The 26003-nt window shown below is 52.7% G+C and overlaps 8 protein-coding genes across 8 annotated transcripts; 1 reads left to right on the top strand and 7 right to left on the bottom strand.

The window, feature by feature from the left end:
* Window positions 1–2101: 2101 nt before the first annotated feature.
* Window positions 2102–3810, bottom strand: CTAM01_06338 (uncharacterized protein; the record flags this gene model as incomplete). The annotated part of the gene is made up of 3 exons (XM_060522365.1): window positions 2102–2817; window positions 2871–3469; window positions 3533–3810. The coding sequence occupies 3 exons, from the start codon at window positions 3808–3810 to the stop codon at window positions 2102–2104; spliced, it is 1593 nt and encodes a 530-aa protein (XP_060383093.1).
* A 5737-nt stretch (window positions 3811–9547) lies between these two features.
* On the bottom strand, window positions 9548–10628 carry CTAM01_06337 (S1/P1 Nuclease; the record flags this gene model as incomplete). The annotated part of the gene is made up of 3 exons (XM_060522364.1): window positions 9548–9735; window positions 9810–10469; window positions 10565–10628. 3 exons carry the CDS (start codon window positions 10626–10628, stop codon window positions 9548–9550), a joined length of 912 nt encoding a protein of 303 aa, XP_060383092.1.
* Window positions 10629–11878: 1250 nt separating this feature from the next.
* Window positions 11879–13240, top strand: CTAM01_06336 (uncharacterized protein; the record flags this gene model as incomplete). Its single annotated transcript, XM_060522363.1, has 3 exons — window positions 11879–11992; window positions 12100–12199; window positions 12435–13240. The coding sequence occupies 3 exons, from the start codon at window positions 11879–11881 to the stop codon at window positions 13238–13240; spliced, it is 1020 nt and encodes a 339-aa protein (XP_060383091.1).
* Window positions 13241–15012: 1772 nt separating this feature from the next.
* On the bottom strand, window positions 15013–16304 carry CTAM01_06335 (uncharacterized protein; the record flags this gene model as incomplete). The annotated part of the gene is made up of 6 exons (XM_060522362.1): window positions 15013–15058; window positions 15111–15530; window positions 15591–15728; window positions 15781–15818; window positions 15878–16032; window positions 16088–16304. 6 exons carry the CDS (start codon window positions 16302–16304, stop codon window positions 15013–15015), a joined length of 1014 nt encoding a protein of 337 aa, XP_060383090.1.
* Window positions 16305–17052: 748 nt separating this feature from the next.
* CTAM01_06334 (alcohol dehydrogenase) lies at window positions 17053–18429 on the bottom strand (the record flags this gene model as incomplete). Its single annotated transcript, XM_060522361.1, has 4 exons — window positions 17053–17234; window positions 17299–18023; window positions 18091–18281; window positions 18427–18429. 4 exons carry the CDS (start codon window positions 18427–18429, stop codon window positions 17053–17055), a joined length of 1101 nt encoding a protein of 366 aa, XP_060383089.1.
* Window positions 18430–18630: 201 nt separating this feature from the next.
* Window positions 18631–18858, bottom strand: CTAM01_06333 (uncharacterized protein; the record flags this gene model as incomplete). Its single annotated transcript, XM_060522360.1, has 1 exon — window positions 18631–18858. The coding sequence occupies one exon, from the start codon at window positions 18856–18858 to the stop codon at window positions 18631–18633; it is 228 nt and encodes a 75-aa protein (XP_060383088.1).
* Window positions 18859–20586: 1728 nt separating this feature from the next.
* On the bottom strand, window positions 20587–21081 carry CTAM01_06332 (uncharacterized protein; the record flags this gene model as incomplete). Its single annotated transcript, XM_060522359.1, has 2 exons — window positions 20587–20608; window positions 20831–21081. 2 exons carry the CDS (start codon window positions 21079–21081, stop codon window positions 20587–20589), a joined length of 273 nt encoding a protein of 90 aa, XP_060383087.1.
* A 4214-nt stretch (window positions 21082–25295) lies between these two features.
* CTAM01_06331 (uncharacterized protein) lies at window positions 25296–25949 on the bottom strand (the record flags this gene model as incomplete). Its single annotated transcript, XM_060522358.1, has 2 exons — window positions 25296–25793; window positions 25899–25949. 2 exons carry the CDS (start codon window positions 25947–25949, stop codon window positions 25296–25298), a joined length of 549 nt encoding a protein of 182 aa, XP_060383086.1.
* Window positions 25950–26003: the final 54 nt, after the last annotated feature.

Raw genomic sequence — 26003 nt, 5'->3', positions numbered from 1 at the left:
AGTGGACTCGCGATTCAGTTGCAAGGTTCTGGTACCTGCATCATCACGAGCGAATATGATAAGGTAAGGTAAAGTAGGCATGAGAATCCGCGCAACCATAAGGTAAAGGTCGATAGTAGAGGGCAAAAGACAAAGGGCAAACAACCCGAAACCATGTTGCGGAAAAGTGCGTAAAAAAAAACATGATCCCGTTGCTAGACGAACTCCGACATACAGAATCTTTCATCTGTTGGAACCTTAGATACGGTGATTTGGAGGGTGGAGTTGACCTTCTCATCGTTGCACTTGCTCATTCAGTGGCACACTTGCGAAAACCGACGATAAATCAACTCGAAACCAACACGCTGAAAGCCAAAAGGGAGATGGGGGAAAACGGGTAAAACGGCCTCGCAGCAACGGACGGGAATAGGGAAGAACAAAAAAGCCAAAAAAAACAAAAAGCGAAATTAAGCCTCAAGTCAAGTACAACTCTCAGAGTTCAAGTAAAAGAGTCATGAGAATAAACCTTCCGACGCAAGCCCAATCAAGACCACCTTGCGCGCGCGTATGTGTGTGTGTGTGTGTGAGAGAGAAATCCCAATCGCCGAAAACAAAGAAAAGACCTCAAGATTAAGCTCCCCAAAGGCAGAAATAAACATCAATCAATCTCTCTTCTCGCCCGCCCCCCTTCCGAAACGTTAAAACGAAATCTCCTAATTAATATACCTCCACTAATCCGTACCCTACCTTAGCTGCTAAGGCCCATTGCCCCCTCCCACGAGACCTCAAACACCCCCTCCCCAGAACCCTCCTGGCACCACACGAAAAGTGCCATCCCAACCCATGACACATGCCCCAATCCACAAACCATAGGTACCCAGATTCTAGCCTCGACTCGTGACATCACAAGCCCGGACCTTAAGCCTCAAGCCCTGAATTCGTAAATATAAGTCCGTCTGTTAAGGCTGTTCTACGGTACCGCAAGCCCCCCCCTCTGTCGCAAGATCCCTTCCATCCGTCCCAACTCCGGCACTACAAGAAGAGAAGAATGGACAACGTGAAACACGTCTCAACTCTTCTTTACCCTATTTTCCTCCCCTCTCCCATGGGCCATACCCCCTCTCAGACCTGCCAAGTCGAACGCCAGTCTCCAACCCACACACACGTATCCCACTCAACGGCACGCGACGCTGGAGAGTCCAGCTTAGTCATGTTCAAATCCCTCCCATCAGGCCTACTGAAAGACACCCCCAAAACAAGCGGACCAGGCACCCTAGACACCAACCCCAGCGCATAACACGGCCCCCCGGCCGAGACATGTGCCCCCCCCATCATCGCGACACGCAGATCAGACGCCGCAGCTCGGACCGCAGCTCGGCACCGCAGCTTTCACTGTACAGGTTCATCAACATCAGAGAGAAGGGACGTTCGGCGCAGTGTTGCCGGTATACCTCCTGCCACCCCGACTTTTACTAAGATGGGGTGACATCGTGACTTGTCATCTGTTAGTGGATCGCGGAACTCCTAGACAAGATATCACGACATGTCAAATCAGTAAGAACCAAAGAACCAAGCAAAAGTAATCCAAAAAAACTGTGTGCACTCTCTACTGGAATTGTGTCTTCCATTTCTTTCCAAGCCATGCTGCGTATCCTGTCAACGGAAAAACAACTCCCTCTAAATGTACAGAAAGGTCGGATCGTAAGATTTTGTGTCATGGTGATGAGGTGATGAGATGTGTGTGAGGGTTGTCGGGGAGAGGGGGACATTAGAACAATAATATAGAGGGGGAGGGGTTTGCCAGTGTTGTCGTTGATGATGTGTGAGTGTGTGGTATCGAAGCACGGGGAGCGCTGGTTTTCATCAAACAAAAGAAAAAACCATCCACGCCAACCTGCTCATCTAATAACCTCCTGCCAGTTCGTGTAGAATATAACAACCCCAAGAAATTAAAAACAGAGAAACACCAGAACACTTTTTGGCGACCCGGGTGAACCCAAAAGCATGGAGACTTGTCGTTGTATGTGATGTAAAAGGCCCGTGTTGTCCGTATCAGCGCGCGCGTGCATATCCCAATAATCCCTCGGTTGTTTGTCGTCCTTGTCGTCGAAAGGCATTCCGATTATGAGAGCTCCTGGATGCAGGTCTGAACCTGGGCATCACAGTCGGCCGTGGTGACCCCGTTCAACTTTCCACCGTTGAAAGCATTGAAACAGGCATTCCGTTGAACATCGCAAGCACGCTGCGCCGCATTGGCCTTGGAAACGAACGAGTTGCCATTGACGGAGAATGGTCGGCTGCTATCGCCAGAGTCCGAGACCGCCGGGGCCGCGATTCCGCCGATAGCGTTCGACGTCGCGCCTCCCTTGCCAGATCCAGAAGAAGTGTTACCGTTGCCGTTCTGTCCGGATCCATTGCTGTTGGCCTTGCCATTGTTGGAGGCACCTCCGCCCTGGGTGGGCGTTGGCGTCGCTGCCGCCGGGTCTACCGAAGGAGTCGCCGTCGCGTTCTCCGAATTACTGGCGGCGTCCCCGTCCTGGCCGGAGTTGTTAGCATTGGGAGCTCCCTGTGTGTTTCCGGTCTGGGGTTGTGCTGTGGCCTGTCCAGGGGGTGCGCTTCCAGGGAATTGAGGAAATTGGCCGGGGAATTGGCCTGGGAACTGTGTGTTTGGAAATCCTTGAGGGGGGTTCTGAGGTGTTGCTTGAGCATTACCTTGACCAGCGCCTCGTCCAGCACCGCCGCGACCGGCACCTCCTGCAGCACCGCCTGCAGCAGCGCCGGCGCCTTGTCTGCCTCCGGCTTGCTTACCTCCACGGGCAGCTCCGCCCTGGTTGTTGTCTTGTATCCGTTAGTACATCAACGAAACATTGCAGTATCACTGGTCGACTTACTCTGCTGGCCTCCGTTGGCAGCGTTGCCGCCGTTGGCAGCGTTGCCGCCGTTTCCACCAACGGTGAACTTGTTGCAGTCATCCTGGGCACCACGCTGAGCGACGGGCATCAGAACGGGCTGATGGTTGGAGGCACTAGACATGGTGCAGACGCGGTAGTTTCCGGCGGGGAGACCTCCAGTGACGGTGGCCTTCAGGTTACCATTGCCATCGCCGGCATCGTTGATGCCCTTGAAGAAGACAAACTTGGAAGCATCCAGGGGAGTGTTGGGCGTCAAGGAGTTACCCATATCCTGAACAGTGACGTGAACGTGGCCGATAATGGTACCGCCGCCGCTAAGATCCTGGGGAGCCGAGTAGTAGGTAGACTGAGCGTCAGTGAAGGAACCGGCTTGCAGGTTGTTAACCTTGAGCTCGACATCAAAGTCCTGGTTGGCCTGGATGTTGCCGTTGTGAGGGGGATTGTTGATGACGGTAGACACCATCTTGGTCTGGGCGGGGATCTTGCCCATGGGGATACCGTTGCAGGAACCGCCAGTCTTCTGCTCACCATCGGTGAGGGTAGAACCGGAGCAAATGTTGATGAAGTTGGCATTGTCGCTGCAAGGCAGTAGGTTAGCGCGTTTCGGGGGTTGCCTGTGCCGTGTATGTGTCAATACTCACGTCTTCGAGTTGGCCTGTTGGGCGTTGGGCTGTCCGGCCTGCTGCGAACCCTTTTGCACCGCGTTCGTTTGCAAACACAGAGCTCCGTTACCAGCGTTGGCATTTCCACCCTGGTTTGCGTTTCCACCTTGGTTTCCGCCTTGTCCACCACGGTTACCACCACGTTGTTGACGCTTGGCGAGGGCGGCGCTCAAAGGCGAGGCATCGAGGAAGGCGACGGAGGCCTCGGCGACGACGGCCATGCCCGCGAGGGCAGTGATGAGCTTTTGAATCTGCATCTTGTCTCTTTCTTGTTGATCGTTGGGGATAAATCCGAGGGAGTTGTCGACCGAGTCGCTATCAATAAAATACTAGATTGTCGTTCGAAAGGGGTTGGTTCCAGACCGAGGAGCGAACAAGAGTAGAGTACGAAAGGAACGGTCACAGACACCTGAATACGTAGCACAAGCTGAAAAGAAATGAATGAATGAATGTGAAGACACACTCCCAGCGTGAGGCAACAGGATGAATGGAAATAAAAGTAAAGGGTGGAAGGCGAAAAGAATGATCGAGACTGAGCGCTGCTGGGGATTAAGAAGGGAGAGGCCGAGACAAATATGCGATCAGTGCCAAGCTTTCAAGTCTTATATGCACAGGGCTGTGGTTGCAGGCTGGTGCCGGTTCGACCAAGGGGTCGTATGAACGGAGACAGGCTCCATGACGGCTTGGGGGGGAGGAATCGTCTCCACGAGTCCAAAACGCGGCGCAGGGGAGATGGGAGAGGAGGAGAAGAAGGAGGAGACAAGGGCTGACAGGAGCCCGTCTGCAGACTACCTAGTACCTAGCCATACACCATACTACTGAGTATACCTTACGGATAGTACACGGCTCAAACTGTTGGCCGGGGGTGTGAGTACATGGATGCTGCTTAGCATCTGATCCCCGTGCGGGCAATTGGCAGGCCCGCAGTGGGTGACGAACCAGGGGGTGGGAAAAGGTGATGAGGGTCTGTCGGCTCTCTATGAGAAGGTGTCCGTCGAGGGAGGAGAGAGAGAGAGAGAGAGAGAGCGACAAAGAGACTGGGTAGGTAGCATCTGTCTGATGAGATGGTATGCGACAACTAGTTGACAAGGGCAGACGCCTCCAGGCTCCGAGAAAGTAGGGATGATGGATCGGGGGGTTGAGTGAAGAGACGGGAGAATAGAGATCTGAGCTTTGGCAGGGGTGGTCGAGTTTAGCTGCATGGATGGGACGGGAACGGCGACAAAGATGTTGGTCAGAGGCGTAGTGTATTGAAGAGTCTCCGTAGTGTAAGGAACGGACTACTACGTAGTGTACGGAGTAGACGGATAGAAAAAAAGAGAGACAAGCTACAGATGAGCAGGGGATGTCGTTGTCCCAGACTGGGAGAGGGTGGGCACCCTTGACGGACAGTTCCCGACTTCTTCAGGATGGCAGGTAACGAAGTTGAGTCGAACAGGGCGGCTCGGGTAACGTCAGTGTGGTGTCTCTAGTCCCTGTGGCAGGTATCTACCACTCTACCACACAAGTATTGGTAGGGGTTCAAGATGCGAGGCAAAGAAAAAAAGGTTGTTGGCACCAGATGTGGACGACAGTAAGAGACTACGCTACGCAGTAAGGTAAGGGTAAGTAAGGTATGGCAAGGGTAAGGATAAGGTAGTTGGAAGGAACCCCCCTCGTCCGGTGGTGGCTTGTGCCGTCGCGAGGTCTGGGAAGGTCTGATGCGGCTCCTGTCGTCGCAGAATGGGGTCATGGAGTCCCCACTTGGCCCCGGCGCGGCTTAGCGAGCCAATGGCGGGGCCTGCTGTCCGGCACATCAGGCAAATGGCGTTTCGCCCGAGGCGTCGATGAAGCGAAACGAGACACTGGACGACATTTTCGTGTCCTTGCCGTCTCTTAAGCGCGGCACTTTACGGAGTGCCTCGTCGCCGTACTCGACCAACGTATTGTCACCGTCCAAGATACCGACCGCACGAAGGTGAGTTTGTGAGGCGCCTTCTCTCCACAACCACCCGCAAATGCTCTATTGCTGGCTATCTGAGCGAAGCCTCCTCCGTCCTAATTTCCCTGGAGCACTGGCAAAACTGGCAGTTCGCTCCTCGATGCCTGCACTGTCGCACGTCAAGTTGCACTCATCAGCTGGCAGGTTTATAACCGTTAGGCCAACGTCCGTCAGGACAAGCATCTATCCATCCGTATTTCCCACGGACCGTTGATACTTAGGCACGTAGTGGACCGATATGTGAGAGCCGCACCCTGTCGAGACAAATGGCACACCGAACTGCGGATGCGTATGCAATTGATTTTGGCTCTTGAGCCATGAGTCGTCATGGGTTTAGCTCCTCATGCTAAGCCTTTGAGGATCGGCCATGATTTGCCTCCGGACGCTGGCTTTCCTGAGAGGCCTGGCACGCCTGTATTAACGCCAAGACTGGCCACGCAGAGGCAAAGCTGGTGCTGTTTGCTGACAGCGCACACACATCATCATGTTCGTGATGGGGTTCTCTTGATTGACGTTACCGCTTGAAGATCCCCCGAGCCGTGCTGTGTTTCTTTTCCACGGTGCTTCTGCGGGTACCAGCGACACGACAACGGTCTCAAGCTTGGCCGGGAGAAAGCGGCAATGTGGATGATTGGCAACGGACCGTTTAGACGGGTGAGACATGCCGTGCTAGTGCGACCGCTGGCCAGCTACAACAGAACATTAACATTGTCAGTCGACCATCGGTTCTGGCGGTTCTACCCATCGATCAGTTCGTGTCTGCAATTGCGCATGAGAATGGAAGCGCCCGTCTAGTTCCGGTGAGCGAAATGCAACGCATCAACTCCACTGCATTTCGTTCCACTTCAAAGCTTGCCCTTATGGATTCCGTCCCGCAGATAAGGGTGGGATAGTGTATCGTGTGCCTCGTCTGCATCGCGAGCGAATGCCTCGTATCATGTATGTACTTGGCCAGAAGTGCACGGAGGCTTTTCGTCGGAAGGGCGGCGGAGCCCATCCAAAAACCTAGTTGACTTTTCTGCCGTTTTGTAGAATGTGGAAGCAAACGCGAAGCACCTCGCATACGGAGTACCTAGGATATGTACGTTGGCGTTGCTGGTCGGAATGTGGAGTTGGCGAAGCGAGCGGAAAACCAAGGTCAGCAGCGGGCGCGCAATAATGATGGCATCAAACATCCAATAAACTTAATCTGTTATTCGGCAAGTTCGGATGACGGCAAGGCCCCCTGGGATGACCAGTCACGGTACCGTCGATTGTCGGTTTGAGAAAAGAGGGCGAGCAGCAAAGGGGTTTCCAGGGTGAGTGGGCGAGGGAAAGGGGAAAAAGAAAGAAAAAACTTGAACTTGTCGGTGTGGTCCACCGTACCTTACTGCGGTTGGAGCTTCGGGGATGATCTTCCTCCCGTCAAACGTTGAGTGCCAAGGAAACCCATGAAGTTGCCGAAGGAGCTGTCGAGCAATATTCGTACTTGATGGATGGGGTAATGCAAGAAAATGGAAGGTGCGCAAAGGAATCGAGAAAGACACTACTACCTGCCTACCTACGGAACTGTGGGATTGGAAGGTGCGCCATCTCCTTTCCACTGGTGCCTCACCTTCCATTCCAAGATCAAAACGGAGGCACGTACCTACCTAGGTACGTAACTTGACTTATCTACATGTATCGTTCCGGACACTTCCAATTGCAACTGGAAGGGAAGCGTGGTGAAGTGAGAGGAGGGCACCTTCCACGTCCCAGCAGGAGTGCCAAGCGCCGTTTACACTCGGTACCTGCAGCGGCCCAAGACCCGTGGAGATCCACGACTCCACTTGGGTCGCCAAAACGGGAAAGGTTGATTATCTCATCCCCTCTTACCACGTTTAAGGTTGTCCTTAGCATCCCGCCCGCCAGAAACCCGCCCCACCACCGTAGCCCTGGAAGAATTGCAGGGGGAAGGGGTGTCCCTTGTCAAAGGTGTTGCTTCATCTCGAACCTCGAGTCTTTTCCCCCTCCCCCTTCTTCTCTCCCATGTCATTGTCCACCGAATCCTTGGATATCTGCCACCCCAACCGTCAACGACGACACCAACCAACCTCCCACCACCACCTTGCACCGAGTTCACCCCTTCCCCCCTTGCCACCTCGCTCGTTGGATAACCGGCCAGTCCTGCATCAGCCATCCGAGCAAAAGGTTAATCTGATCTTCCTCATGGCCAACCCTAGTGCACGAGATGCTTATCCATGAGATGACGGTTTCGATTTTCATCTCGTCTACTATTTTCTGCTGTCAACCCAAGTGCTTGAGTCGAGAACTTTCCTTTCTGGGCTGCCAATTGTCGGACATTTTGCAAACGATGCTGAGTTTAATGCTATTGATCGTCCACACCTAAAGTTGCCCTACAACGTTTTGCTCACTGCACTGACAGATCCGCCATTGTCACCGTTGGAAACATATGCTCGGTCTTGATCCCGCCATTCAAACTTCTACTTTTACTTACGGATTCCACTGATACCACATCGTGTGGATGACTGTGCCGGATCTTTTGATGGGTACGGACTGTCTTCTCGCCGATTGACACTCGAATGCGGCACCCACGGCCCACGGCACCACATGACGATGCCTTCGCGGCCTCGCCCTGCGCCTGGAAACGAACGGCACGGCTCTACGGCTTGATGCTTGAAGCTGCATCGCAAAAGATCACCTGGCGAAACCTCGAATTTCCATAGGCGCACCCGAATGACCGGCACCACGGCCGACGCCTCCCCCATATTCGTCTCATCCCTTCCGAGATCCCGTAAACGAGCAGATTGTTTCCCCCCTGATATGCCATCCAATTCCAACATCAATTAAAGGGCTTGTCATCAATCTTCCCTCATCTGGATCCGAGCCACCGGGGTTGCTTGCGGTGGACTCGTGGAGTGAGAGTGTTAGTGTGTGCAGCGCCCCTGTCGCGAACCTCCACTCGCGCCAAGGAGGCGCACCATCCTGCGACACGAGGCTGAGTTTGAAGCCTGTGCCAAAAGTCCAATGGTGAAACAGGTTCACCTCGACTTCCGTCCATTTGTCACTTGAGCCAACGACGCAACCTCGTCTTCATCTTCAACTCGCAGGCATCCTCCTCGGATCCGGCATGCAGACCTGCCTTTCATCCCAGCTCGGGAAGACGAGTTGAAACCCGTCGACTGTCACAGAGGCAAACGCCTTGCGCTATCTATCGTCGCTCATTGCCTGCACTACGGTAACCACGCTCGCCCACGGCCCCAGTCACCCAGCTCGGTTGAACCGTCATCGCAAACTTGAGATGCAGAACCCGTGCCAATCCCGTTGTGTCCACTGACATGCACACAGGATGCGCTTCCTCCGGCATCCAATCTCCTTGGATGAATTGCTCGCCGGGCTGCTCTCGGACCCCCGGCAAGGGCTGTCATCGAACTTCACTTGTCAGACGTCACCTATCATCCCAATTGCTGTCCTTTGCCGTCACGGCTAGACCTCCAACCCGTTCTTAGCCTGATTCCAAATTCTCCACCGCGAGAAGGGAAATGCGTTCAAGTCACGCCACTTTCTCGTTGCCAGGTAATGTTTGCCGACTACGCCTCTGGGAAACAGCTCTTCCATGTGAATCAAACTGGGCCGCCTCAGCCATTGCAGGCACACTCTTTGCTGACGAAGGCCCGGCCAAGAATGTGTCGCGACCAGTGTGATCAACATTATTCCGAGTCTCTTACCCAAGGCAACTTGACAAGTCTGTGAGCTGCTGCATGGCAGCTGTCACGATCTTTAGCACTACTACGGCAGATGAGCCCAAGGTGAGCCTCGTCTCGTCATTGATCATGTCATTACACTAGCTTGGCATCCAGAGATGTTTGCGACTAGGCTCTAAGTCACGAAATCAAATACACACAGAGGACCCCGGCAGGGCCAAGCTTTCACTGCATCAAAACACATTTTGCTGTGTGATAAACGAGGGTCTTGTACAGAAAGTCGCGCGCGGAGCAAACAGCGCAACATGCTTGGCGTCTCATCTCATAATCTTACAAGTCTTCCATGACAGGTTCGGCCGTCTTCGCCAGGTCTTGGTATGCCGCGGCGATGAGGTCCAGCCAAGCAGCCATTCTCACACCCGCGCGGGCGACCTGAAGCTCAATCACAGGTGCCGCCTTTTGGAAGTACTCGCCGCTAAGTTCTTGGCCGACAATAGCTCGCGGCCCCTCTGGGAATACTAATACAAGAGTCAGTTTTGACGTCGCCCTTCCGGTTTGTGGGGGGTCGCCGATGGCTCGGGATTCAACATACCATGGGTGCACACGAAAGCGTTTCCCTCTCTCGCCCACTCTAGGCCGGTAGCGTTGACGTTGTTGAAGTCCAGACTCTTCAGCCACTCTGCCTTTTGCGCAGCAAACTTTCCAGTCTTGACCTCGTCAGCAAGCTCATCCGCCCATTTCTTCGCGTTGTCGTAGGGCCTCCGACGAGAGCCTCCTATCAGCTTTTCGGCAATGGAGCTGTCCCAGACGTGGTGCAGGTTGTAATCGGAACCCTGCCACTTAACGTGGATGCCGTTGCCTCCCCGGGCCACATCTTCGTTGTGGAGAGGCTGGTGCATGTCGCCGATGAAGTGCACGACGAACCTCGCCGCCTGGTTGCGTTCCCACCCGCTCAGCTTGGGATCCAGAGACCGGGCGGTGTAGTTTGCGAGTGCCGTCACGACGCAGCCTTGGTCTTTGCAATCCCGCTCGAGGTCGACGCCGCAATAGTCGGGCGGACTATCTTTGGCGTCGATAAAGTGGAAGGGCCCGGTGAAGTGTCCCCAGCGCGTGTACCGGATCGTATCGGCCCAAGTGGCGACGCCGGCAAGGTAGTGCTCGGAATCATTACGCAGCAGGTCCTGGAAGAAGACTTCGGTTGTGTTGGCGACAAAGTGGCTGGCTAGATACGCAGTCGCAATGTGACCCAGACCTGGTAAGTCAAGTCGGTCAGCGAGGCAACTCGAGACACTTTGCAGCTCAGGGCCATTTTGAAGCTATCGTGGATGCAGGGAATTTATGACATACTTCCCCATGCAGCAACCCCGTGCAGCGATGCACCGAGCAGTGCGACAGTGCCCGAAAGCCTCATGATGGCTTGCGATTCTTATTGGTGAGTTGGTATGCACTGAGGTGCGATTAGGCTTCACTGTTTTAGGACTATAATTTGAGTCCGTCAATTTGACTGAATGACGACAAGCTAGACAGGAAACAGGACGGACGCGCGGTTATATGGGAGCTTGACGCGTGGTCGGGTCGCCGGTCTTGAGGACGGGAGCGATGCACGCCAGCTCACGTTACCTTCCAACTTAACGTCAACACGGATGACTGGCGCTGAGCGGGCCGCTGGTGTAGGCGCCCGGCAGAGGTGAGTTGGCCGAGGAACGCCTGCGCCGGGGTGCTCGTCCGTGACCATCCACACCCGGTGCCGCCTCAGCCACGGAGGGCGAATCATGGCGGTGCACGGGGGGAACCACGTGAAACACCACTTGGGAGGGGAATGCTGACGATCGGCGGATGTCCGGTGACTACTGGAATGCGGAATTTCAGCCTATCTGATCGTTCGGTGTGCCTCTGCTCCTGTGATTGGAGGCAGATGGTTAGACTTTGGGTGACGCCTCTCGCTGCATGCATTCGGGCATGTTATCTGGGCCATGCGAACGGTTCATCTCGATATTGGTGCAGATGCAAATGCGCAGAAGCGTCTTGGAAGAATTACATAAGCCCATGTTGTCAGCGACAGTGACAGCTTCAGCAGGTTGAGATGACCAAATCAGGACTCTTCATTGGCGCAACTCTCTCAGCTCGACCATTTTCTCCGTCATTGGGCCCCTCCGAAAATAGGACCTTTGCGGCGGTCAACCCGCTCTGCCCGCCAAATTCTTTCCAAGTTTTCCTGGAGGGACCCTTGCTGGATGCTCAACCCGCCCCCACTAATTGCTCTCTTCGTCAGCCCGCACTCCACGACGCCAAGGTCGTTCTTGGTCTTTTGGTTATGTCATGCGGCGGCAGGGGTCTCTTATCGGTTGCGGTAAGCGATAAGGAATGCGATAACGGGGGAAAAGCAGAATGCTGAAATCGGATTGGACGAAATGTGGGCGCTATCAGTCCCCTCTACCCGTGCCGCACCAACAATGTCTTGTCTGCGTGACTCTCCATCGAAGAAAACCATCCCACTTGACCCCATTCCTAAGCCCACCTGACCGAGGAACGGCACAAGAGAGAAGAGCTTCCCCCAAAACCTATCTGTCGCTGCGGCTCTTCTTACCCGTTCTTTTCACCTTTCTTTCACGTTTGTTATCGTGAGCTTCACCAAGGTCGCATATCGAAAATACACATACAATGGCTTCCGTCGCGGTTACGGCCTTTGCCGCTTTATCGTCCACGCCGAAAGTCGAAGAGGCCCTGTCGGGAATCTTTGGCAGCATTAGCTTGACCGCGTGGATATGTCTTCTCGTACGTCCCTTTCTCTGTTCGCGAAGGTCACGCGACCTCGGATCACGACTCTTCTTGCCTGCTTTTTCTGTCCAAGTAGACTGACCATCCTTATCTACACAAAATAGCTTCCCCAGCTTCTCACAAACTACAAGTCGCAAAGCGCTGATGGCTTGTCCATGGGCTTCTTGATCATCTGGTTGATTGGCGACGTGACGAATCTCATGGGTACGCAGAAAACATGACCTTCCCAGCTCCTCACTCTTTTTTCCTGGTGCTTTTGCCAATGTTCCATGTTATCTGCGCCTCGCGAGTTTCTCCCACACCGCTACCCTTCTCCAAGAAAAAATATGCGTCTCTTGTCATACCGAAAATTTCTCCAACCACCAACGCCGACACTCCTAACGCCATGAAAAAAATTTAAACTTTTGGCGCGTGCTCCCACTAACAACCACCCCTCCAGGCGCTCTCTTCACCCACCTCGCTCCGACGGCCGTCGCCCTCGCAAGCTACTTCTGCTTCGCCGACCTCGTCCTAATCTCCCAATGCGTCTACTACAACACCAAGAACGCCCGCCGCGCATCCTCCCGCCGCCGCTCCTCCGCGCCCGTCACCGCCACCGGCGCGAACCCGACCGAAGCACGGGAAGATGAACCCCTCCTCTCAAACTCAGCACAGCGCCGCCGTAGCTCGTCCGCGGCGGCCGGTCTCCCCGGCTCGCAGCGCCGTCACGCCCACCACGAGGAGAGCTCGCTCGACCCCCTGCGCAAGATGGTCACCGGCGAGGACGAGACACCCGACAGCAACCCCTGGCTCCACAACACCCTGAGCATCCTCGCGGTATACCTCGTCGGCGCGGCGGGCTGGTTCCTCTCCTACAAGGCCGGCGCGTGGGACGCCCCCGACAGCGACACCGGTGCGGGCGCGGGTTCCCCCGCCGCGGCGGACGGCACCTGGGAGAAGATTGGTCTTGCGCTGGGCTACTTTAGCGCCGTGTGCTACCTCTGCGCGCGCATCCCGCAGATTATCAAGAATTACAGGGAAAAGTCTTGCGAGGGGCTCGCGCTGCTGTTTTTCTTGTTGTCGCTTACGGGGAACCTGACGTACGGCGCGAGTCTTGTTGCATTTAAGCAGGATCGGGCGTATTTGCTCAACGCGCTGCCGTGGTTGTTGGGGTCGTTGGGCACGATGGTGGAGGATTTTGTGATTTTTGGGCAGTTTCACATGTATGCGACTAAGAGGGAGGGGAAGAGGGATGATGAGGCGTAAGTGAGTGGTTTGGGTTGCTTGGTGTGTTGAATGCATGGTGATGGGGTTGTGCTCTTCGCTCCGTTGTGAAGGGGATGCGCGTTGGGGATTTGCATGCTCACGGGTGCGGACTAGACGCATTTGAGGTGATGGTGTCAGGGTGACGCTGCATTGAGAGGAAGTGCGGACTGTATCACTACGGTTCTTTTGCGTTTCCCTTTTGGGGAGCATCTTGTGTTCGACATGGCGTTTACAGAGGTCTGCGGATTACAATGGGGTTAATTGCATGGTTATGAGGTTTTCTGTTTTCAACCCACTTGTTTACCATCATGATGGCACATATTATGATAGCTTTTTTGGCCTTTCCTACCTATAGTTCTGAATATTTCAAGAAATTTTACACCTTCGTTGTTATGGTAATATCCCGTGACGGTCGTTGATGCGCTAGTGTCATGTTAGAGGTAGGGTACTTGAAGCCGATGATACCCGACTTCAGTACCTCGCTCCAAGACTACGGATAGAGTGGCTCTGGAGGCTGGTGTTGGAAAAGAGTGAACGTGACTTGCATCCCACGTAAAGAGCTCCTTTCCCCGGTGACGAAATTTGTACGTAAAAGTATAAGTCGCACCCGGGATAAATGGGTTACGTAAGGAGGACAGAGGAGCGGGGGAGGTGAAGGTATGGATGAATGGGTTGAGGCTCTGCTTTGATGAGAGGTACGCGACGCGACTGCCTACGACGGTCATCCCTGGAGTGCCGGAGTCGCCGACGGTGGTGGACGGTGCTCGGGGACGGAGGGTTCCCGCTTACGCGGTACACTGCACGGCGTGAAGCGAGATCCGGGCCGGGAGGCTAGACTTAGGCTGGAACGGAGGTAAGTTTGACAGATGTTGGGGATGGTGTCTGTGGCTGAGCTTGAAGGGGTTAATGTAGCGTAATTGTGGACTTGTGATTGATTCCGCGCGTGATCGTAGTCAAGAAAAGTATTCAACACTGAGTTTGTGATGTCGACAATGGTGTAGAGAGATACTGCAGAGATAGCAGTAGGCGTTAATATGCTGTTGAGACCTTATGGCATGACGGGGCATCTCTATTGAATATTCTTGTTGGAGATGAAGCTCTGATGACGGATCTTTGACATTACATTGAAATTCCTCGAGGGTTTGTCACCCCTTTAGCTTCCGAGAGAAAGGCACTTGAGTATGCAGGGAATTTGGGGCATCGAAATGAAATACATTGTGAGCGTATCTACTAATAGCCAAACACCGACCTCCATCTCGTTTCGAAAGGTCTTTCTCAGCCGCTTGGTCAATTTGCTTTATAGGTACGCAATACATTGATACGACCGCATATAAATTACGAGCGGGCTCCGTTCTACGAGACCAACGGCGCCAAAGCTTATATCGCACCACGACAGTCGGCTGAATGGCTCGCACTGGTCGTCCCGCTGCGAGATGGTGCTTGAACGAATTTCTGGCGGCTGAGAATCGATCTGCCCGCACCGGGACGCCGAACGCCGGACACCGGATCTCCCTCCCGATCACTGACCGTCCTCTAAGCATAAGCTACGAATATACCCCCAGAGACGAAAGGGTTCGAAAGACACTATTTGTTTGGAGACATCATGTCGGGGGCATGAGATGGTCTTCGTTGGTTATGATAGGACGCTCCCCTCAATTGACAGCCTTGAGGACGCCTTCAGTGACCTTATCCTTGTGGATCAAGAATGCACGTTGCTGAATTAGAAAGTCCTCTTATGATAGCTCTCCTATCCATTTATACTTATTCATACCTCATGCTGAAGCTGGCCCGGCAGGCTTCCTAGCGTAGATGGAATGGCTGCCACCATTAGTCAAGGAACTGAAAGCACGAAGCGAGTTGAAAAGCTTACACCGGGAAGTACGCATGAATGCTCCGATCGCTAAACTCCTTGCGCACCTGCATCATGAGAATCAGGACCTCCTCCCTAGACCAATTCAGGGCCCTGGTAAAAGGTGCCATGCAGAAGCCCTCCCAGCCGGCAACCAGATTCTCGTGGGTCCAGATCCCAAGCTCCTTATGACGGGCATCTCGCGGCCAAGGGTTCGTCGGCCACTTGAATCTCTGTACAGTCACATCCTCGAAGCCGACTTTTGTCAGAGTCTCTTGGAGTGCTTGCGCGGTGTGGTAAGGGCGACCGAAGATGTTGGCAGCCTGTTCTAGCATGCGGACCGACTTGATGACTGCGGACGTCGATTGGAGGGTGCCGTCGTCGGACAGAGGGCAAGGATCGATTTCGTTCAGCTCGAGGTATCCCCCGGGGCTAAGGTGTCTGGATGTCGTTCCTTAGCTTCCGCCCGCTGCTGTGGATGAGCAGCGATGGAAAACTTACTCGAAGCACTTGCGGATGAAATCTTCCCAGCTCTTGACCGACGAGGTCATGACGCGACTGTGGATGTAATCAAACGGCCGAGAAAACGTCCAAGTGTCCTCGACGTCGTCAATCTCGAAGCGGACATTGGGAGGGGTGCTACTTGCGATCAGCTACTTGCCCTACGAGAAAGAAGACGTGGGAATTGCACTAATCGGGCCATGTGGCAGACAGATCGACTCCGAGAACCTGAGATGAGAGTGAGGAAGATGTCAGACCATGAAAATTCCCGCTGCAGTCGAGCTTACCTCAGCCTCGGGATGCTCGTCGCCAAAGTCGACTGCCCAAATGCCCGTGCCTGTGCCGATATCAAGGACGCGACGGACCCCAGAGTCAGCGGCATTCGGCGGGGCTGTTCCGAGTTTGTTGTCAAAGGTCATGAGAAAGAGATTGTGTGACAGGTCTGCGGGGTCGCCTGGGTTAGTCCCAGAAGGCGATGGTTGAGTTGCGCTTCGTACCAAGTCTATCAAGCTCCCGTTCATCATTGGGAAGTGCATATTCTACTTGTGTGAGCCGGAGATACAACCTCAAGTTTAGTGCGATGCGGAACTCACTGCCGTCTTTGTACTTGTGATACGTGCGTCCGTTCTCTATGCGGTAGTCGAGAATCGAGCTGCTCACGCTCGTACTGGAGGATGCGATGCTCTGAAAAGTCGTCATCCATTTGCTCCTCATAATCGGGCTTGATCTTGAAGCTGAACCTACGGGTCCAATTGTTGAGGCGCCCTCGTCGTTCATCTGAGCTCATGGTCAACAACCGCTCTCAGAAAAGATTCAATGTCTTGGAAAGACCTCATCTGGAATAATAGCGTCGATAGTATCATCGCCATTATTTGGGGGCGAGTTCGGCGACGACTTCGGAGAGGATTTGGGTGGAGAAGGTGCCATCTTCGTCGCGTCCTAAGTGAGGAAGCGTAATGTGGGGTGAAACGAAGAGACAATGCGTCAAGTTTTCTCATTTTACTTCCTCATTGTATTTATATCTGTGAAGATTCTTCTATCACATTTTACCCCTCTCTTGGCGCGTGATGGTTATGCATGTGGTCGGCATGCAAGTCCTGTTGGTACGATTCCCGCATGAGCATCTCCATATCCGGTAAACCGACATGGGACAACCAACAGATGTTGAGATGGTCAGTCGCCGCAACCTGTATCATTACTTATTTCTATCTGAAGAGACTAATTCAACCAATACCAAAGGCGGAGGAAAGCCGCAAGGTTTGTGAGAGATTGCGGGTTCGATCCGTTTGTCGATCCGAATGGTTGGACTCAATTTGCTCTAAGCGCTCGCTGCACTTCTTCAGTGGATCTGCGAGAATATTGACTCGAGCGAATCGTCTCAAGAGCAGATTCATATACTTATTGGAAGATAAACGATGGTATATTATACGGCATTGAGGGGGTAACGAGTGGCATGTAGCTCTCAGAGACACCTGACCACGGCCCGTCCAGAAACCTCTCCTTTCTCTAGCTGGGTCATGATCTCGGGAACATGTGAGAAGGAGAATAGGTCTATGGAAGCCCGGATCGTTCCCTTCTCAGCTGCCTGGAGCAGCTCCGTCATTTGATCTTCTGTCCCGACCATGGCACCCTTGATTGTCAGAGCTAGTGCGAAGGTGTTAGCTTTCGTCTTCACTGAGAGCTTGCGGTGCAGAGCTAGAGAACATACCTTTCAGGGCACACTGAGCAACTGAGATGGGCAACTCGAAATCATTTCGAGGTAGCCCAACGCAAATGATTGTCCCCATCGACCTCAAGAGCTTTGGCGCGATTCGATAGGCGTCCTCTGAACCGGGAACAACGATGATAGCATGAGCTCCCTCCCCGGTCAAACTCATGATTGACTTTTCCACGTCCTCAGTTGCATAGTCAATGAACGCATCCGCTCTACTCTCCAGGTACTTCCGTTTCTCATCTCCCGTGTCTACCGCGATGACACGGAACCCCTTGAGCTTAGACGCGATTTGCACTCCAAGATGACCGAGCCCTCCTCCGGCGCCTTGGATTACCACCCAGTCGCCTCGAGATAAGTCATTGTCCAGCATCGAAAGCGCGCCCATCATCGTGAGGCCCGCACAAAGCAATGGTCCTGCCTCCTCGTCGTTCAAGCCCTCCGGTATCAAGGTCAAGTATCTCGAGTCCGCGACGACGTATCGCTGAAGGGTCCCAGGACGGTGCTTGCCGGTATTCAGCTGCTTAGAGCAGTTATTGGGGAATCCGCGCGCGCATACGGAACATTCTCCGCAGGCGCTATAGAACCACTTGACTCCAACCTTCTTCTTCAGGAGTAACTCTGAGACGTTGTCTCCCAATTTCACGACTCTGCCGATACCTTCATGGCCCAGGATGGGATCGTAAGCACCCCAACCACGGAGCGCTCGGACTTCTGACCCGCTGCAAAGATGGCCATGGTGTTAGCGATGTTGGGACCAGTGATGAAGGTAGCCATCTGTCAACTTACCATAATCCAGTGAAGTCAAGTTGGACGAGAACTTCAAACGGCCCGGGGGTTCCGACTGGGACATCTTCCCGGACAACGACCTTTGCATCCGGGCCGGGGTTCTCAAACAGAACTGCTCGTTGCAGGGTAGGAATATCGGAGCTCATCTTGCTTGAAAGGTAACGTCGCAGTGAGATGTTTGGAAAGTGACTCTAGAATGTGTCAAGTGGACATTGGGGTGGTCACTGGGGGGTTAGATTCCACGGAGTTTGTTACCTCGGGAATAGTGGGGTGTACCCCGCGCCGGGAACACACACGGCAGTCATGAAAACGGGAATAGTGGATCACATCACGGACCATGAGCGGCGCCGGTTCATCGGTAGATCATTACGTTTAAACTCAATTGACTTCATACAGTTGACTTTTAATTATGGAAACTACCCAGTATGCGACCTTTTTCGCTCCATCACTCCTTTCTCTACCAAAACAAATCCATCAGCCACACTCATTCCTATTCTCAACACACTGCCTACATACCTGGACGCGAGTAGATGTAAAAGCTTAACAAGTCCAGACGTAAGTGCACTTGGTGCCAGCAGGGACGCAGCCCGTCTTTCCTGCGTTGCCGTCGCCAGAGAAATGTCCGTTCTGGTTACCGCAGACCAGTGTAGGGCTGGTGTACTGGTCGTCGATCTCGCACGTGAGGTCGTTGGAGCAGGTGCCGGAAAGGTTCCAGGTCTCTGCGAGGGCCAAAGGCACCAGGAGAGCGATGATGGTGAAGAACTGCATCTTTTGTGCTGGTGCAAAAGTAAAGGGCCGGAACTTTTCGAGATATTGAAACGAAGTGCTGAGATTGGGAATGATGGTGTAAGTAGTTGACAGGTTAAAGGCTTCCTTGCAACTTATAAATCTCCTATTGTTCTCCTTTTTTCTTTCTTCGCCCATTTTACTCAACATGAATCTCAATTGCTAAGCGGCCTTCGAGACAGCGTTACGGAGGGAACCATTGCTGGGAACATCAGGAGCCTGACTCGTCCAGGTAGATCATCATTTACGTTGTAAGCGAGAGGTTCTAAGAAGTGAGGGCCATCAAGCGGGTTTACGTCTGTCAAGTGCTGACTCGCTGGTTCTTTGACGGACATCAGCCGCAGGGAGGTACGCGTGCCGTGGGATCCACCTCATCGTCAAGCATTCTGCTGGGTATGTATCACCATGGAAGCGACTGGGAATATGACCTCTCCACAATGATCAAAAATCAGATAATCTTTTTTTAAGGGGATTACTGTACCAGCCGAAACAACGGCCGTGAAATGCGACGTAGTCGGAAGTTCCCAACGATTTCGGATTGTCGGATAGAGGTTTGGATAAGACCCAGAAACTCGAGCGTTCAATAATCGCTGTTTTTACATGACAGTTGCTTGCTTGATTACCATCGTATTTAGTACGACAAATCCGCCATACGATCGGAATCAGGAATGCTTGTATAGCCTTGACTCGCTTTCGACCCATCTTCCCGGTGGGAGACTTCCCTTATTGCCGCATTCCCGTATAGAAGACGAGGCGTGGGCATAATTTAATTAAACACACGTCCCTGGAGGACAAAAAAGAAACAGAAAATCCCCCCGCTCCTAGTCGCCAGCAATGGTCAATGATGCGTTGATTGAGGCACTGGAAGTTTCCTCAATGGAAGGCACAGTGGATCACCTACCTACCTCTTTTCCTATCTCCCCGTGTCCAATCGGGGACTCTTGCAATACGATAACTTATGTCATCTTGTCCCGCGTGTGCTGCACAAAGTGGCCCAAATGTAGCAACGATTGCACAGGTAGACTCGTCACAGAGTCTCTGTGGCCTGTTTTCCATGCAGAACTCACAGACCCAAGTCTGTTCTTACAGAGTCATGAAGCAAGTACTCGTTGTGGGTCAAGTTCGGAAACCCCCCACATCCGGCATGCCGAGTCGCGGACGGCCGAAGTGGGAGGGAGCAAGCCGGTAGTCCGAAAGTCATAGAGAGTAAGCTCCTTTTCCGAAGTAAGTAAAAGAATGAAAAAAAAAAAGTTCAACTCAGTAGGCTACATGTCGTGATGCTCATGCTAGGAATCGAACTCGTAGCCTCTCGTCGAGTAGGACGTGGCCGTATTTGATTGTTTACCTTGAACTACTCCAACACCCAGCCAGTTTGACCTGACCTATCGATCTAGACAGAAGCCTGCTGGTTGGTGACAGGAACGGAATTGAGAGGGGCTATATATGTGTCTCCTGTATATTCAGGTGGAAGGTATGTCTAGATATCTCCCTATTAGGTCATAGGATATTCCTCTGAGTATTCGGTAATGAAGCTTGGAGTACCCCGTTGACGGCGAGGCATCAACCTTTGGGGCTCTCAAGTAGGCCAAAAGTACATTCGGAAATATGTCTACTAATAATGGGCACTTCGCCCGATGGAATGTTCCAATATGACACGTTGCTTGGAAAAAACGATGACCAGAAAATTAAGGCGACCGGCATTTCTATTGTTCATTCGCTTAAGAGCCAACACCTAGAGTAAGTTGCGAAGCTTAGTCTAGTTATTTGGTTCAGGATCTCAAGAGGTTGTTGTGTTTACTCTCGAGTCCATGGCATGACAACCGCCAGAATGGAGGTCTATGCCCGCGCTAGTTCACTGATCTCTCACACTCGAGATCCAAAGGCATTAACAGTCCTACCACCCATACTAATACACGCTCCTCTCTTCCACGAATTATTCTCATGATCAGCATACCACGGACCACGGAGCTCCTGGCCCGCGATACATCCCTTGGTAGAGTAAAAGTACGCCTTCTGGTTATAACCCCCATAGACCTCGACCCGGACGGACTTGGGGGCAAAGTCGGTGGTAGCGCAGGTGTTGTCGTAGATGTTGCGTCTCTGCGAGGCGCCTCCGCAGTTCTCGCCTTTATACAGGGTGAGAACATAGCCGGACGTGGTGGAGGCGAATCCGAGGCCGACGATGAGCATAGATGAGAGCTGCATTCTCGTTGATATTATCGTCGTCGTTGTTGAGGTGGCTATAGTTGGTCTAGAACAACGAAAAGAACAAACATTTAATGCACTGGGCTTATGTCGTATTGAATCGCTAACTTACTAACTTGATGTTTGAGAGAAGGATTTCGTGAGAATATGAGAGAAGAGTTGTTTGATATTGTGATAGCCCCTCAAGCGGGATCATACCTCTGTCTTTATACACAAGAATGTGAACTCACAACATAGTCCTAAGAGGATCAACGCCAGCGGGGTTTACTACTACATCGAGTTACTATCTGGTATATTAACGGCCATCGTACACGATTTCCAAATCTGCGACACTTTTTTGCCCGGGATGCGTGGGACTGGACATGCCACGAGATCTCCAAGCCTTCTGGATCGTCGAAGACTGTGTACACTATTACCTTGGATTTCCGAATAGGGCTAATATTACTTGGCATCTGACATATGCTTACATCAATGCTGTGTCTTCCTTCGTTATACTGAGACCTAGACATGGAGCATGATACTGAGACAAAGAGGAAAGTATGCACGTGCTCACTGGCCCAAAGAGAAAAGTCGATAGCCTGCCGATCCAGACCTTTTCCATCATACAGTACGTCTTGTTATGGTCCTTCCTTTGCGACGTTTGGAAAGATGAAGTTGGAAGACATGAAGTTACTCTGAACAACCTTGCAGAGTTCATTTCAGAAGTACTAAATCCATATGTATTCTCAACTGTGTATGGATGGAAACTCTTTGCTAAAACTACCTAGTTTCAAGACTGTCTCAAAACGCTCGACCGGAAGCGCACTTTGGTAGTAGATCAATGATGTCGATTCGGTACATGGAGTTGATATTGTACCCCCATGCGAAACAGTGCATGCAGAAGAATCATCTTGCGCTGCCCGCTCTTGTACCACTGCCACGCGTTGATCTTGACCCGTCTGTTGAACAGTCTGTTCGATTGGTTGCCTTTGAGACTAGAGCTTGAGCAGCAGACAAGATGCACCTGGTTCTCTGCCGTGCCACCTTAGTAGCTATTGAGTATCGTTCTGGGGACTCACCGAGATGAGCTGTTGCGTGACCTACCCTAGTGTACCTAGCCGCAAATATTCGCAAAGGCAAGTATAATAGGGATTACTTGTTTGAAAGATGGTGCAGAAGTAGCTTAAAGGGCCATGAAGAGCCCTTTGATCCGAAGGTAACGAAAAAGAACAGCCTTGGAATTGTAAATCCTGCGTGAAGAAAGGGCAGGTTGTTAAGAGACCCAGATCCAAAAAGGGAGATCTTGATAGAGAAAGATATTGTGAAGAATAGACGCTGTAAAGTGGAAATAATCCATCTTGAGAGTGGATAGACAATCGACAAGAAGGCCGCAAGGGACTATCAAGGTCTTGCAAACAACGGACAGCATATGGTCTATTTCCAATTAGCTTCCAGCAAAATTGGTTTCCCATCTGCCTTGTCACAATCCTGCACCCTCAACCGCGGAGCTGTCGGGACGTACTCTGACAAAGACTTCTCTCAGTAACTAAAATTGGACATAGACTTCTACAGCATCACGAGTGAATTCGACACAGAGTCTGAGGCAATTGGTTGTGACATCTGATGATTCCTACAACAACCTGAAGAAGGGCCATCTTGACTTCACACGTGAAAACATGCTACTACCACATGAAGCTGTCGTGGACATCGACACCGTTGGGTTCACGTCCTTTGGCAAGGAGTAGAAGCGTCTAGGCGTCTATCATAAAATGAAGTTGGCCGAGTAGACGGCGTTACATCAACTCGCAAAATGTCGGTTCAGGTTCTATGATAGTGCGTCGATATGGAAACATCGCTACTGGTTGAGTGAACATTGCCATTTACGAAGGGTAGCGCAACAGACCTTAGCCTACTGGACAAAAGGTTGCCAACTTGTGTTGTGCTGCGATCTAGCGATGAGCACGGTACTTGAGGATCCTTGTTTCAACATGCATCAGTAGGACGCCCGTCCGTAAAAGCTCCCCTGACTCACGATGGCCATTTTGCTTGATGGAAAACATCTAGGTGGAAGAGAGAAGGAGGGGCTGATGAGGAAGAGAGGAAATGGAAGAGAGAAGAAACCCCGCTCCCCTTGAACATCGTCCACCAAGGCTGTTGCGACACAACTTGGAAGCCATAAATGATAGGGCGTATCCTGTCAGCCATAAGGTCTCACAGGGCCGCGGCATAAATATTTCCACATTGGTGGCTTCGGCGCAGCAATTCTGTGGCAGGCTAACCAGTAGCAGCTGAACATTCCACCGCGAGAAGCTAGCCAGGTTGGTGCTCTTGCGAGACAACCTGGCTCCAGCCGTTGAGATGAGCCGAGTGGCGTATTTGCAATCAACTGGGGTTACAATGGGCTTTGACGTCAGGTCCAACCATCTTCTAGAAATGCTTCAGCCGTTGCATTTCTCGTCATCGAACTTTCACCACAACGTCGTAGTAGACGGATTCCCTGGCACAATTCTCTGCGTAGGGTTGGAGGATATGAAGCTGCGGAGGCTTTGGGGCAGAGATTTACAATTGCGAGACGGGTATCCTGCCCTAAGACTGCTGCGGCTGAGAGCGGGAGAAAAAAAAAATGCCAAGTCGAGGTGTCCGAGAAGGCGAATTTGGTTACACAAAAAGGACCCGAAACCAAATTGGATGACAGTAGAAGGCTTGTGACGGGTTGCGCGCGGTATGACATTGTCATATTAAGGTTAAACAACATATCCGTCAGCCAGGAGTGCAGGGGTCGGTCTGGTTGTAGATCTTGGATAGACTTTGAGGTCTACCCGTACTTGAGTGAATCATTTCAAGGGGCCATGCCAGCCGTAGGAAAGGCAGTGACAAGGTAGCCAGGTGATAACAGACTGGCCTCAATCGTGTAATCAGCCAGCAAATTTGCTCAAAGATGGACACGAGCGACAGAACGGCGCGGAGTTACCGCAAAGAAGCCTGGAAGGTGCATTAAGGTGCGGGAGGAGAGCGGATGAGGCTGTTGTAGTCTGCCTGGCGGTCTCACTAGATTTCAGCTAGCAAAAAGAACGTAACCACAACCTCGAAGGATCTGGAAAGCTATCCGCCAACTCGTTCGTATTTGGCAGCTCTGCCTCAGGGCTGAGAGCTAGTGCGAAGAAACTGACTGGGGCATGGTGCCCGAGACTCCCGTTTAGGCGTACAGTGCCAGGTTCTGTCGTAGGGTCGGAACGGGTCCGCGCGAGTGAAAGAAGCATGATTTCGTGAAGATGGGGAAGCCGAAGGCCCGAAAACCCCCTGGGCCGAGCGATGTCCGCTTTGGCTTTGCGGTGCCGAATCAATTTCGCGAGCTAGGCGAGCCATGCTGGGGCTAGGAAAATCGGAATTTTTGGTTTCTCCACTGCGGATTCCATTCCAAGGGAGATCTGCGCCCCTGCAGCTTCAAAGATCAGGCTCTGGGTACACTGAGACTGAGAGTCACGAGGTGCCACGGAGAAGGAAGGGCAGGACTATTGGAAATTCAATCAAAATCGGGTGCCAAGACCTGTGCACGGCGTTGTGGTAACAATAGCGTGGGCAGAGCCTGTGGCCTCGTCCGGTTTTCCTCTGGGTTTTGAGCGTCATCGACTGGCTTACCGGCGGAAACCGCCTACGCTAGCGAGAAACAGCGCGGTGGCTTGAGGGGCGGATGGAGGCTTGCCCGAGTCACGACAGCAGGCTGGCTTCAAGTCCTTGTATCGACGTCGATCGCCTCATTCCTTTATTGTCCGGTTAAATCCCGACCGAGGCTGCAGCTCCTTGAGGTCAGGAGGTGTGCTACTGCAAGCCAACAGAGGCCGTTTGCTTCGATGCCACGACAGCCAAGACTGATGAACAGCAGCCGAGCATCGAATACTGTTGGTGTCAAAGACAATTGTGCATGTGCCTATGGCAGACTAGCGACTGGAAAACCGGCCGAGACGGATAGCGGCGTGGCCGCATAGCTGCCATGGCCTTTGTGCAGTTTCGAGAAAAGAGATGCCAAGGGAACCTTTCGAGTTTACGAATACATAGATATTCGTCCGGATATGTTGGCGAGGGATCGCGGGAAGAGAGATGAGGTGACGGCGCGGACGGGCCCCTGGAGGGCCTGTGTGCATTAGGGTACCTAAGAAGAAGAACCTTGGTGTTAGCCTGATGCGCGCGACAGCGACCATTCTTGGCTTTGGCTTGAAATATCGTTGAAAGATGGTTTACTCAAGTTTCTGAACAAAGAGGGTCGAGGGCGATCGTTGGTAAAGAGAGGGTGTACGGATGTCGTCGTAATCCTCCCGCCACGACGTCCAGTCAGGAAGAGGCTGGGCGTGCTGATGGTGGACCAGCCACACGTGTCTCGAAGAAAGCGATGCAGTGGTGACAGCCGAGAGATGCCAAACACCAATCGAGGGTTCGCAAGAGGAACTCTTTGACGAGGGCCAGTATTGCTCTGACACGCTGAGCATGCCGACAGCCCAGGCAGAGAGACAAGACAGCGACGGGGATGGGGCCAAGGTTTGTGCTGTGCATTGGATGTCAGTCATCCATCCACCGGGAGCTTGGATGTGGTCGTGCCGAAAGCCGGCGCCTTCCTGGAGGGGGCTGTGCACGGCCGTTGCTTCCGTTGCCACGTCTGGGCTGCTTGCTGGCGCCAGTTTCTGGTGGGAAGTGGCGCCTGGATCCTTTGCTGGTGTCTTGCGGTAAGAATTAGGTACCTGTCATGGTCAGTATTTCGAGAGCAAGTGGTGAAGTGAAGACGAGTACCTTGGTCATACCTTAATTATGTGAGTGCCGGTGCAGGTAGAACAGAGAGGACGAACCTGCCTCAATAGAGTGCACACAATGCTGGCGATATCCCGGTCGTCGGTCATTGCTTTCGCGGGGGATGATGCATGCGCTGCCCAAAAAAGGCTGTCGCTTCCTTC

This window comes from Colletotrichum tamarilloi, assembly GCF_030869305.1.
Source record: "Colletotrichum tamarilloi strain Tom-12 chromosome Unknown Scaffold_17.1, whole genome shotgun sequence".
Classification (NCBI taxonomy): Eukaryota; Fungi; Ascomycota; class Sordariomycetes; order Glomerellales; family Glomerellaceae; genus Colletotrichum; species Colletotrichum tamarilloi.
Note: the sequence above shows the minus strand (reverse complement) of the source record. Positions and strands in the feature narration are given on the sequence as shown.